This window comes from Centroberyx gerrardi, chromosome 18 (genome assembly GCF_048128805.1).
Source record: "Centroberyx gerrardi isolate f3 chromosome 18, fCenGer3.hap1.cur.20231027, whole genome shotgun sequence".
NCBI lineage: Eukaryota > Metazoa > Chordata > Actinopteri > Beryciformes > Berycidae > Centroberyx > Centroberyx gerrardi.
Window position 1 is genome coordinate 5364905 of NC_136014.1, and position 13463 is coordinate 5378367.

The following is a 13463-nucleotide window of genomic DNA, read 5'->3' on the forward strand; positions in this document are numbered from 1 at the left end:
CCTTCCACACACACACACACACACGCACACACACACACACACACACACACACACACACACTCATATATGTTCGTTGACTCAGTACTCCTGTCTGACTGGAGTTGTTTGATCAGCTATATTGACTTGCAGAGATTCGACCACAGGGCTCAGTCAGCACAGGCGTACACACACATACACATAAAAGCACACACACACACATGAGAGAGAGGAGGGGAGAGAGAGAGGGAAGGTGAGAGATAGAAAGAACATGAATGGAGAGAAATAGGGGTGAGACTCTGGCGAGGAAGAGAAGTGAGTGAGTGTGAAGGCATCGATACAGTAGATTCATGTAAGTAACAATGTAGCTTTATAACAGCAGAGGTGGAGGTGGCCTAAAAGTGACTGGAAGGTTGCCACTTCTAATCCCCAGACTGGATGAACCGGGAAAGTGAGTAACTAACATTTTCACCTTGCTCAAACTCTACGGCACTCAATGCCCAACTTGCTCAACAAACCTTCCCAGGCTAGATAAGGGTAAAATCAAAAAAAGATCTTGTGTTGCATATGTGAATAGATAATCAATCACTCTGCTGCGATGTAAAGTGCCGGGAACTGAGCTGACACCAGCCTGTAATGACGGTACTCACGGGAAGCGGCTTGCGTTTCCTGCTGGGCCGGCCCACTCTGCGGGTGGCGGGGGGGCTCGCTGGCGTCCCCTCCTCTGGACTGTCTTGGTCCACTCTGTCTTCGCTCTGACCAATTAAACACAGCCCTCATCAAAAACTGAGCCAATCAAATGACCGTATGAGCAATAATTGATGGCATCATGATCATGACATTTCAGAAACAATATTTTGAGGCAATGTAGTTAGGCAATGCTGTGGACTAGCAAATAGGACAAAATTAATGTAGGTAGGAGAGTTGGATTCTAGGAATACAAATATGACAAAAAAAATACTGTTGATAGTTCAGTTGCTAGTAACTAGCAGAAAGACAAATTTAAAGCATAATTTTGGCCACCCTGAATGTTAAGCCTGTTTTGCAGTGTACCCTCTCCCCCTTCTAAAAATCCCTGTGGATTTTTACATGCTGTTATAAGTGAAACAGTTATCATGTGACTTACTTCCCTACCTCTAGACACCATTCACTTTCATTCAACTCATTCAACAAGTATATCAAAACCAAACTTCTGAGATGGCAAACGAAGTGTAGTAACGTAATCCATGGAGGAGATGTGTGCGTCTATTTTTGCAAGACCTAATAAAGCATTTAAAAAATAGTTTTGTGAATGAAAAGTAGTTCCTATACAAATACATTTGAAAGTTTTTGAATTAATGCGTGCATTCAGAAAGCCCTCTTTGGATGAACGGGGCCAGATTGGGTGTGTCTGTGACGTTAGGCCAAAATGTAAACATTGGAACAAGGAGGTAGGAAAAACGCCATAGCAGCATAATTGTATCATCGGAACAACATTGTATTCTTAAAATTTTAAATTCTACAAATACCTCAAACTTTAGAAAATATAGGTTAAATGTAGGACATCTATGAAATCCCTCTCGCTACAAATTACCACAAAAAAAAATGGAATTTCAGGGTTAGAGGGCACTCAGAGTTATCCTTTAAGACTTTACTGGAACTGAATTTAATATGAACTCAAAAACCAAAACAGAAAAACAAAGCTGACAAAACCTAAAACCAACTGACTAAAAAACGAACTATAACCAGCTAAAGAAAGTTGTGAGAATATAAATGGGCAGAATAAGAAAAAGGGCACCAGGACATTAATTAAACGACTTGAGTACTAGTACAAACTGGTGATTACTTTGGGTGTGTTGGCTCAAAAGCAAACAAGCAAGTTCAAAACACCTTTGAAAAGCTTGTAACCAGAGCACTGGTGATGGTCTAATGGGCTGAATCATTTGCTTAAATTTTTCTTTGTCTTCATTTGTCATTTTTTACACCATGTGAAAGTAAAAGAACTGTTGCTTTTACTCATCAAGCTGCATTTTGAAGCTTGATGCCCTGACTGGCTGGTATATGGGTTTTTCCCTTTTGATGGTGTTTTTGAATAATGGCATAATAACCATCATTCACAGGCAGCAAAATGAGCCAGTGTACTAGTGAACTATGACCAACAGTATTATTCAGCAAACGTTTGTTCCTTGTAGGCCACATATTCATACTGATGTTGCCTAAATCCCCTTCCTGCTGAAGGCAATATTGCCCATCTATGTAGACTCAAAAAGTTGCCGGCGTAGAACTGGCTGTTAGGCTTGTATTTCCATTAATTTCTCCCTCCCTTTCTCTCCCTCCTCCGCTGGACCCTCTGTTGCTGTGACAGTGGAGTGGTTGCTAAGGTGCAGAAACTGCTTAGCAACTGTATCCGACGGGGCCGCCGTGCTGACTAAACATTCTGATGTCACTTCCCTGACGATCAGCATAGCAACCGGCTAGAGCGGGTAATGGCCCTGCGCCCGTGTGCCTGGTGTGCTGTCCATATGCCCGTGTCACGACACGCACACACACACACACACACAGTACACGAGCGTACTCGATTGTGTAAGTGCATCGAGTAAAAACTATCTTGTACAACAAAGTCAAATATACAGCAAGAGAGCTAGAAAGGCACTCAGCCGTATCCCCCCAAGCATGTGTAAACACACACACACGCACGCACGCAGACACACACACACACCAATCTGTCCATATATCTTTGGTCTATTTCTGTCTCCTGAAAGGTTATTTTAGGCTGCAGCAGTTGCTAAGCAACCAGACTGCAAACCAGGCGGGTAAAGGAGGATCCCATCAGCAGCAGACAGCTTGTCCTCTTTCTCTCCTCTATCCTCACTTCCCTTTTTCTCTCTCTCTTCCTCTCTGTCTCACACTCCGTCTACCTGTGTCTCCCTCCTCCTTCCTCTCCTATTTCCTTATAAAAGTCCTCTGTCTTTTGCTTTGGACCAACTAGTCAATGAATCGTTGATGAAACAGTCAACAGCACAAATACTAGACCTAAATTTATCTAAATTTAACCTACATACAGAGTTGCCAGACCGCTGCTCTACATTTTAGTAATGCATCAGTATTACTAGAAATGTTCATTTTGCACAGTCTTACCATGGAAACATGAAGCCGTCATCTGCCCTCTGGGTTGTACAGGGGTTGTGTGTTTTGTATTCACACTACAAAGGGCTGTCCATTACCCATCTTTCTACTTTTTAGGCTTTGTCAATCAGTGGCCTCTGTGACATGAAATGAATTACCAGTGAAATCAGTCAAAACTCCCATCCCTTTCTTCTCTTTCTATCTCCCTCGTTGTCTGTCTTGCCATTTCTTCCTCCCCTACGCTGTAGCTCTCTGCCCCAAAGCTCTGTGACTCACTCTTATTTCTCTCCAGGCTTTTTCTTGTTGCTTTTCTTGTTGAGAGGGAGTTAAGTCTCAGTTAAAAAAGAACAACAAAGTCTATGGGGGGAAAAGCTATATGGGAAACTCTGGACTTGTTGGCATATTGCCAGTGTGCTTATGTGTAAGTAAGTAAGTAAGTAAGGCGGGTCTTTATATAGCAGTACTATAGAATGAGTTTCAGACTTCTCACAGATTTATGAGTGCTGCCCTGGGCTCTGGGGGTGCAAATGAAAGGGGCCATTTTTCACCTCACGTGTGTGTGTGTGTGTGTGTGTGTGTGTGTGTGTGCATGTGCATGCGTGTTCATTTGTGTTGGAGTAAAAAGAGACTATGTTCGAGACTAGAGACTGCGTACCTGCATGTGAGCAGGTGACTGTGGAATGCAGAAAGGCCGGTACTGAATATAAATATATAACTATTAGTTTAATAATTACTGACACACACATACACACGGACTTGCTAGCCTTTCTGTGCGTGTTGCCTAAAGAAATATACTTTCTCAACTGTTCCTGCTGGTTTAGCAGGCTAAGGCACATCCAGTCTACTCATGACACTTGAGGGTTTTTTAGTAGTAGTAGTAGTAATAGCTGTAATAGTACCAGTAGTAGTAGTAATAATAGCTCTCGTAAAAGTAGTAGTAATAGTTGCAGCAGTAGTAGTAGTACTATAAGTAGTAAATGGCTGTAGTAATAGTAGTAGTAGCAGTAATAGTTATAAGAGTTGTAGTAGTAATATTAGTAGTAGTAGTAATATCTGTAATAACAATAGCAGTAGTTGTAGTGGTAATAGTAGTAGTAGATGTAGTAATACTACTAGTGGTAGTAGTAATAGTAGTAGTAGTAATAGCTGTAGTAATACCCACTAGTAGTAGTAGTAGTAGTAGTAATAGCTATAGAAATACTATTACTAGTAGTAGTAATAGCTGTAGTAGTACTAATAGTAGTAGTAGTAATATCTGTAATAACAATAGTTGTAGTTGTAGTAGTAATAGTAGTAATACAACTAATAGTAGTTGTAATAGCTGTAGTAGTAGTAATAGTAATAGTAATAGTAATAGTAGTAGTAGTAGTAATATGTGTAATAACAACAGTAGTAGTTGTAGTAGTAATAGTAGTAATAGCTGTGGTAATACTACTAGTAGAAGTAGTAGTAATAGCTGTAGTAGTAGCAGCAGTAATTATAGTATAAGTAGTAGTAGTGACAGTATTTGTGGTAGTAGCATTAGTAGTATAGCAGTAATAGCATTATCAGTAGTAGTTGTGCACTACTTGCAACCGGAATCACTGAACCTTTTGCCAAGCATACGATATGTTACCCATTATCCATCTCTCTCTCCCTCTCTCTCTCTCTCTCTCTCTCTCTCTCTCACCAGGTCATTGGAGGTGTCGTTCTCTGGTGCGTGGGCTGGCTCGGTGGCAGCAGGGCTGTTGGACGGCATGGCAGGAACGGCTTGGCAAAACCACGTTTAGAAAGTAAAAAATGGAGCTAATCAAAACATGGGAAAGGCCCTCAGAAGCACCAGGTGTGACTTCATTCAGTCTGTCTGTCACTCGCTCGCTCGGTCCTCCCGCTCTCCTGGGGGAAGAGAGGGGGAAAAAAACACACATCCTGACATCAGTGGATCAGTGGACATGAGGGGTGATTTATGGAGACAAATTTGTCAAGTTTGAGAAAAATTAATTCTCAACTTGTGGAGAATATGCCTTTGGGGTGACATTTTGCTACCCTCCCCCTCTCTCTCTCTCTCTCTCTCTCTCTCTCTCTCTCACACACACACACACACACACACACACACTCACAGACTTGAGGTTAAGTCTGTGAAACAGGTGTGTGAGTGCGTCTCTATGTACTGTATGATGAATGGGACTCCTGCTCATGCAGAACTGAAAATATTCCAGTTCCGAGTGGTGACAGGTTTACACACATGTACACACACAGTTACACACACACACACACACACACACACACACACACACACACACACACAGGTGTCCTCAAAGGAATCTGCTGGAATCAGGGTAGCTTTCAACAAGGCAGCTGGAATTTGATTGATACACGGCAAGATAAAACTGTCCTATCTATTGCATTAGACACTGTGTGTGTATGGCTTTACTCAGGATGTGTATGTCACACTGTGGCCTTACGTCACCTACTGGACTAACAATGGACAGCAGGGCAGGGTTACTGGTGCAAAGAGACTGATGGAAACACTGGAGAAACGGGTGTACAGTATCCACCACACCCCCCAGGGGCTCCCAGCCCAAAGCCCAGGCCAACTAACTCCTCCAAGTCAGAGTATTTAGGTCACACACACACCTAGCACTCCTATAGCAAGACTACATTCTCTCATTTAAATTGTTCCAGTCTTCATGCCAGCAATGGTTTAAATTAGACCGTATTGAAAGGCCCAAGCAGAAGCCTGTACTAGTGGGAGGAGAAATAGTTGCGCAGAGGAAAAGCTTAAGAGCTGCGTCAAGTTAGCCAGAGTTAGCCAGAGAAAGAATGGGAAACAGGCGATTTTGCCTTCAAAATAAAAGCGTGAAATGTGTCGCTTTTGAAGTAAGCTTTTTGCTGGAGGCTTATTCTGGCTGATTTACAAAGATATTAATATATGCTGCAAAAGGGACATTTTGTAAAGAAAAGAATCAAAAAAGAGACAAAAAAGAAAACAACTGTATTTTCATGTGCTGCAGATTTTTCCTTAATTACATTCTTTTTTCACTTCAGTACTTCTTATTAGGTTTGAGTTTTTGAAGGATGCAAATATGTTTTAATTGAACCTGCAGATTGCCGATACTTTTTGCTGATGTTCACTATCTTTAAATTTGAACCATTCCAATTCCAATATCAAGTGTTTCCCAGAGAAAGTTTGAAAGTTAAAGCCTCTGAAACAGTGTTTACACCATGGGACAGTAAAACTCTCCATTGAAACCCAGCATACTAACACTTACATTAATACACATGCATATGCATACTTGTGTGGAATCTGTTCAAAATGTCACATTAAGGGCCCACAGACAATTGGTGTAGTATTGATCAATTCTGATTGATTACATATTTATTGTAAACTGCATCATATACATAACACCTTTTAATGAAAGGGCAGCACTGGCAAACCAATATATTGGTCTAACTCTACTTTGTATTACTCAAAATACATTGTGAAATGTTCGTCGTTGAATATTTTATTTTTAAAGTTTTGACCGGAAGTGTAGTTGTTATTCTGGCAAAATTGACAAAGCAAAGCTTTATGACAATTAATTTGGGAACGACCTCACGCGGCCTTACCGGGCGGCCTCGCTCTTATAAACGGCATATAATCCCGGTGGGGGTGTAGGGAGAGCGAGCCGCCCGTGAGAGACACGGGTCTGTTTGTCTGGCGACGAAAGGTTTTACTGGGTCAGGTAAAAAACACACACGGGTGCGCGTTTCAGACCGAATGCACCCGTTAACCCCGGTAGGCGCGTGCCCGTTCGCTCGCCGCGGAGGCGACGGTTCCGCGCGCTGATGTGTCTGTCTGCATCTGGGGGGTGAAGACGGTGCGCTCCGGTTTAACGTTACCTGCTGGGGGGTGGGTGTGGGCGAGGGGGGTGGGCAGTGGGCACTAGTCAACGTTAGACACACGGCAAAACTGTACAACTGCCCGGTTGCTGTGATTTCCCCCCAACCGTACAAAGAACCCCTCAAGTTCACTCGCCCATGTCCGTGTTTGAACCGCTCCGTCTTCACGCGCACATCATCTGCTAAAACGGAACCAACGGTTTGGCTCCGGCGCGCGCGAGCGATGACTTTAGGGGATGACTGTACGAGTGCGTAACGGCTGTAACGGGTGTGCATTCCCGTGCCAAAATGAGGTGTTTATATTTACCGTGTTGTCCGTCCCCAGGCCCCCGGACCCCGGCGGTAGTCGCTCTCTCGTTCACTCTCGCTCTCTCTCTCTCCCTCTCCCTCCTCGCGCTCTACCGGGTCTTCTCTCCGTTGCTTGCTCGCGCTCCCCGCCTGCCTCTCTCTCTCTCCAACCGGCCTGCTCACGAGCCGCATAGGCCGCCGCACCGGAGAAAAAGTTTCCGCGGGGTCCTAGAGTCTACAGACCCAGTTCTAAACACACACACACACACACACACACACACACACACATACGCACACAGACACGACACAAGTAGACGCAGACACGCATGCACGCACACACTCAAGCGCACATTCACGCGGAAGACAGGTGTAGTGCACAGACTCTACAAACTAACAGGGACAGCAGTTTCCATGAAATAGACTGAGCAGGTGAGTCCAGGACAAAGCTCGGGTCCTTTACTGGTTCTTCACTTGTCATTACTGGTCTTTAACTGGTTGTTCTCTTCCACTGGACCGTATTATGTCAGATTTGCCTGGCTAGCTTAGCTGCTACAGCAAGACATTCTTCTTCACCTCAGGGTTTAAGCCCTACTTTGGTTGACACTTGAAGTTTAATTGAAGTATCATCTCAAAAAGACCTAAAACACTTTAACATTGTTTAAAAAAAAACCAAAACAGCTGTTGCAGACGCATCTTGCATTTCTGGGTCCTAGGCTAGCCTACTTTTCTTATTCTGTGGCTAACTGGACAAACGTAGACGACGTGACGTCACGCAGCTACAATGGAGTTTGATAGCAGAAAATGTTTAAGCTATCATAAACATTATTAGTAAACGTCAGGTTTTGGTGTCTGTCCCTCAGAATCAAACAGCAAGGGCTTCTTTCTTGACTTGCCATTTTGCACCAACATTCAACAATCATACAGGGACAAATCCATCTTAGAAGAGGAAAGAGACCAATTTCTCCACTGACTGTAACCTCAATAGACCAGAATGCAATGCAGCCACAAGACATGTTGTGTTTTGAGTGAGGGACCAATCCCAACTTTTTCTCACATATTACTCTCTCCACCTACATGTATGTGTGTGTATGTGGAGAGTTGTTTTGGTTTGCTGTGTGTTTATCAACAGTTGTAGATGGAGATGGAAAGCTGTGAAAATCACTGTAACTTAAAATTATGGATGAATTAAGGACCTAAAATTGATTATGAATCTGACTATGGTGGATCCCTACTAGTTTGTGTTCATGACTCGGAGTTCTAGGAATAAAGTTAAATTCACTCAGTTTGGCATCTGAGAGGAAAAAGAAGAAAAAACTCTGCCGTATAGGGTAATAACAGTAGGTAGTGTGTGTGTGTGTGTGTGTGTGTGTGTGGAGGGGGGTAGTTATTTATAGCAGTCTGTGAGGTCACAAACAACAGAAAACCTCAAAGAGCTTTCTTCAGTCTATAGTTTATACCCCCACCTTGCACACACACACACACACACACCCTCCCTCTCTCTCACACACACACACACATACACACACACAGAGTCATGACCTCTGAAGGAAGCTCATGGGAAAAGTGAGAGCAGCTCATCCATACTAATGAGGACACAAACAGGGGGAAAGTAAAAAAAAAATAAAAAAGTCTTACATGCTGGAGAAATCAGTGTGTTTCTGAAGTCTGTGTCTTTTCTGGAGTCTGCATGTATAGAAACTGGGTCATGACCCAAAGCTGGCTCATAGGAAGATGTACAAATGTGTCTCCAAATGACTCTGAATGGTTTGTGGTGGAAACTCGTGATTTTTTGTGTGAAGCTACTGGCTTTGTTGTACTATCCCAGCGTTCCCCACATTCCTAATATGGCTGAATTTTGTAGGCCAGTAGGTTAGTGGCCTAAAAATAGGAGACATTTTGTTAAGATACGCCTCCTTCCATAGTAGCCCCCCGAAAAAAATCAATATTAGCTCAGAATTAAATGACTTCAAACACTTTCAATGTATTCATGCCCTCACTTTCCATGTATGTCTCAGATTTCTCTTGACTTTCTCTTGTATTTCCCTTTTAGTTTCTTAATTGCCGGGTCACTTTCTGGAATATGATGAAATGTAGAGGTTGTATTCCAGACAGGGAAAGTCAGGGAATTTGGTAAATTCTCTGGAGAAGGGAATTTTACAAATGGGCCACTTTAAAGGAATATAACAGACTTTTCCAACTTGTTTCACACTTTCATTGCATTAGATGGTTTTCAGCCCAACTGAAGTGGAAACCAGACTGAAAACATTAACATGAACAAACCATAAAATGTTTAGATCATGGGAGCGCTCTGACATAAGTTATGGAACGTCATGGAAATTTCATGTCATTTTACATCACCCTGTTATTGTGTTGTCGGCCTGCCCAGCCTTTTGTGTAGGCCTACTGGGTTTTAACTGACCAGCAGTCACAGAGACAGCAAAAACACAGCGGTTGATGTTAAATAATATTTATTGTAGATGAAACACAGATCCACACTTTTCACTCGCACCGTCAAACTCCAGCAGCATCAGAGCTGAAAGTGTTTACAGTTTGATGTCAGGATGCGTCTGTCCTGTCAGTCTTTATTTCCCTCTCTCTTTCACGCACACATTGAATCATGAACTCATTCATTCATTAAATCAGTAATTCAGTCAGTCAGTCAGTCATTCAGCGTACTGAAAACAAATGATCATCCCAGTCTCCGGCTTGTCAGTCAGACACTGGGCGTTCTGTGGAGGGCCTGTTTAACCCAGACTGATCCAGAAAGGTACAGCTTTCTGTCAGCCCGAACCAACTAAAGCTAAGAAGTGTTGAATGACAAAATGCTAATAAAAATATTTAAATCCCAGCAGTTACATGAAAAAACTCAGCCTGACCTGACACAAGCCCAGTAGGTCCAGTTGGGTCCTGTTGGGTTTGCATATAAATATCAATCTCTATTGGTTGGGGCGACAGGAAGGGGTGGTGCTGGGGGTCATTGCGGGGAGGGGGGTAGCACCTAAAACATGCTACTGGCCTGCCCACAACATCCACAGAGAACTGGAGGGCTGTGGTAAAACAACTGGTACAGTACTTCAACTCCCACAATCCCCTGCCCAGCTTGAAAAGGCAGCATCGCTAGAGTGACCCTGTCGAAGCATAGGCTTTTACATTCTCTCTCTCTCTCACACGCACGCATACACACACACGCCACAGTAATCAGATAGCTCCTCTTTGACTGTAGTCCCACTGCAGAGGCCCGGACAACCTGAGCTGCTATCATACCAGCACCCGTGGCACTAATCTCATCCAGGTATCAGTGACCTGGAAAGGACGGGAATTTCTACTTTCCACTCGGATGCAGCACAAAAAAAGTCCCATTAAAGCTTATCGTCTCAGCAGGGCCTGACCACACACTCGCACACGTCGCTGGCTCCGCTCAAAACCCAATGGATAAACGGCAAAAAATCAAATCAAATCAAAACCGAAGCGAAGCAATAAATACTAAGCACACAGTGCCAATTACAGGAAACGTAAAAGTCGCAACTCAAGTCTCGTCCTTTTCATCCGTTGACCTTCTATTTTTCTCCTCTTTCACTCTCCTCTGTGATTACATGCAATATCTCAGCCCTGACACTTTTCTGTTTATCTATATCCAAAATATAGATATTCGAAACCGCGGAAAATATTGCGATATTCACGAAATATCGCGATATTATCGGCCCACACCTACTTCTCTGCACATTATTAATCTTTCACTCCTTCCCTAACTCTTTCTGTCTCTTCACGCCGTCCCTCTCACTTGCTGAACCCTCTCGCAGCTTGAATGCGGCGCACACACGACAGCACAAATCAGTAGGTTTCAGATTCCTCATATAGCTAGGTACGATCGAATCAAAACAAGATCAAAACAAAGTACAACCATGTTGAAACAGTGACAAGACAAACACAGAATCACAGCTATACATCAGTAGGGACCCAGGGGTCGTTTGGTGTCCAGCATTGTGATTGGTTGATTGGCAGTGGAGCTCTAATCCCATTGGCTAACGATGAATACATATACACATATATATATATATTATCCCAGTGGGGTCAGTCTTCTTTGGCCGTGATGAAAGCTCCAGTGGAGTGGCATCACTCTGCCTGAGGAGAGATTGACAGCTCAGTCAGACAACCAGTGGACACTGAAATGAATCCAACCCCTAAGCAGGTAATAGTCACTTTTACATGCTGCATTCATGTCATATGGGAAAAATCAGAGACATGAAAATACCGTTTTCAACTGGTTAATACTACTAGAAAACACTGTTTGCATCAGCTTTCAGTTGGTAAGTACAGTAACACTTTACATTAAGTGTTGATTAATTAATGTTAACTAATGCATTTACTAACATGAATTAAACATGAATAACATTAACAGTTCATGTTAGATGTGTGTTAAATGCACATGAACAGCTGAATTAATGTTGTTATACATGTTTGTTAATAGTGTTAACAAACATGAATTAGGCTAAGCATAAACAGTGACAATAACAAAGACAAACACTTTACAACAGGTATATCAAATTATAATACATGCCCATTATAATACTAATACATGACGAGTTAGGGTTTCAATTTAGTAATACATTGGCATTAACAAACATGTATAACAACAGTGCTATACAAGTTATGCTATAAAAATGTGTGAGATTGCATGACATTACTTACTGTTACTGTTTGTCCTGCGTTCACTTTAACCTGCTAAACAGAGAGAGAGAAGGTTCAGTTCTTAAAGTAAAACAAGTGCTACAGCGATCTGCCAGAGACCGTAATGAGAAGCAGACCGGCTCCCTTAGCAGCTCATAGAAATATAAAGTCGAGTGTACTTGGCAGGTGTGAGGCAGAATGACTAACTCCAGAGAAAAGACAAGAGCCTGTATACTACATTTATGATTTCTGACAAACGAATGTGAACATTCTTAATACAGCAGCGTTTCTTTGAACTTGACGACCTGAGCGGGGCTGAACCCGGGCCACCTGTCTGACAGTTTAGGGGTCGGTGGGTTAGCAGCGCAGGTTAGACGTCTAATGAGTGTTTAGGGAGCAGACCAGGAAATAGTTCCACTGCTTCCTCGCGGCAAGCGGTCCCCCTCGTAAAAGAGGAGGGGCTCCATAAAGCATGGCTAATGAGACGGCATGCTAATGAGGCTTGCTACAAGCCTACAGACAAGAGCGGCTGGGATAGGTGGTGTAATAGAGGGAGTGTGTACGTGTGCACACAGAAACAGAGACATGCACACAAATCCACTAACACAAATGCATTTACATTTTATGACTTCCAATGAGAGCAACAGCAGAATAAGCTTCAATTCCAATATCAACAAAAATTTCAAGCAACCACATATAAGAAAATGAAGGCTAGGGTTAGACTGATATATTGGCTTTTTATTAGAAATCGGAAATCGTATACCAGACAGTGTTGTCCATTTCCAGTTATGGTTCCTCCCTGACCACAGCTAGTCGATATATTTTTATTATTATTATTATTTTCAGATGTCTGACCAGAGAAATCCTTCCAGTGTGTTGTGGGAGGATTTTACTCGACAGTCTAAAAGCTGCAGTGAAACCTGCCTCACTCTGCCTTAAGGAGCTGCTGACCCACCTGAAACAGATTCATTACTACAGTATGGCTTTCGATGAAGAGGTTTACCCTGCGTTCACACTGGAAGCATCACAACAATTCACCTATAGAACTCAGTAACCAGGGAAACTCCAATGTGTGGAGGGCCAACAAACGTTTTGGCCAAGAAAAGTTGGCCACGGCCGGACTTGCACTGTCACTGGACGATCGGATTTCGGCACTTCCTTGTTTCCCCACTGAACTGATATCATTTCATGAATAACAGTTTCGTCTGGCAAGTGCAAAATGGATGGGAAGTTGATTCCGGCTATTCAAAGCTTCCCAGTTCTTTACAACTTTTACTTGAAAGACTACAGGAATAATCGGCTCAAAAACGATGCTTGGAGAACAGTTGCATCCATTGTCGGGGTCGATGGTAAGTAGTACAGATACAGACACACACGCGCTTACCTCTGTCCTTCCCGTTCAGCAGTCTCTCCTCTTCCTCCCGGCCATCATCTAGTCAGAAAAGGAGGGTGAAAAGTTGAGGGAGGTTTGTGAATGTGTGCTGGAACAAATCTCAGTGAATCTGTAAGAAAAAAATCCTATCCAACTCTGTCTTTTTCATACTCTTTTTGGTAGCTACAAGGAT

The 13463-nt window shown here is 42.9% G+C and overlaps 2 protein-coding genes across 11 annotated transcripts in view; both read right to left on the reverse strand.

Annotated features, from left to right (window-relative positions):
* Window positions 1-7631, reverse strand: part of dnmt3aa (DNA (cytosine-5-)-methyltransferase 3 alpha a) — a 38355-nt gene extending 30724 nt beyond the window's left edge. For 6 of the 7 annotated variants that reach the window (XM_071921325.2, XM_071921324.2, XM_071921322.2 and 3 more), the window contains exons 1-4: window positions 7510-7631; window positions 7250-7479; window positions 4751-4956; window positions 627-731 (exon numbers count right to left, since the gene is read on the reverse strand). In XM_071921325.2, coding sequence (XP_071777426.1) covers window positions 627-731; window positions 4751-4819 — 174 coding nt within the window. In that variant the 5' untranslated portion in view covers window positions 4820-4956; window positions 7250-7479; window positions 7510-7631. The remainder of the gene's footprint in view (window positions 1-626; window positions 732-4750; window positions 4957-7249; window positions 7480-7509) is intronic. The other variant, XM_078289720.1, reaches the window with a different exon arrangement.
* Window positions 7632-9681: 2050 nt separating this feature from the next.
* Window positions 9682-13463, reverse strand: part of dtnba (dystrobrevin, beta a) — a 32309-nt gene continuing 28527 nt past the window's right edge. For 3 of the 4 annotated variants that reach the window (XM_078289727.1, XM_078289728.1, XM_078289726.1), the window contains exons 19-21: window positions 13283-13330; window positions 11920-11952; window positions 9682-11352 (exon numbers count right to left, since the gene is read on the reverse strand). In XM_078289727.1, the coding sequence (XP_078145853.1) occupies window positions 11945-11952; window positions 13283-13330 (56 nt within the window). In that variant the 3' untranslated portion in view covers window positions 9682-11352; window positions 11920-11944. The remainder of the gene's footprint in view (window positions 11353-11919; window positions 11953-13282; window positions 13331-13463) is intronic. The other variant, XM_078289729.1, reaches the window with a different exon arrangement.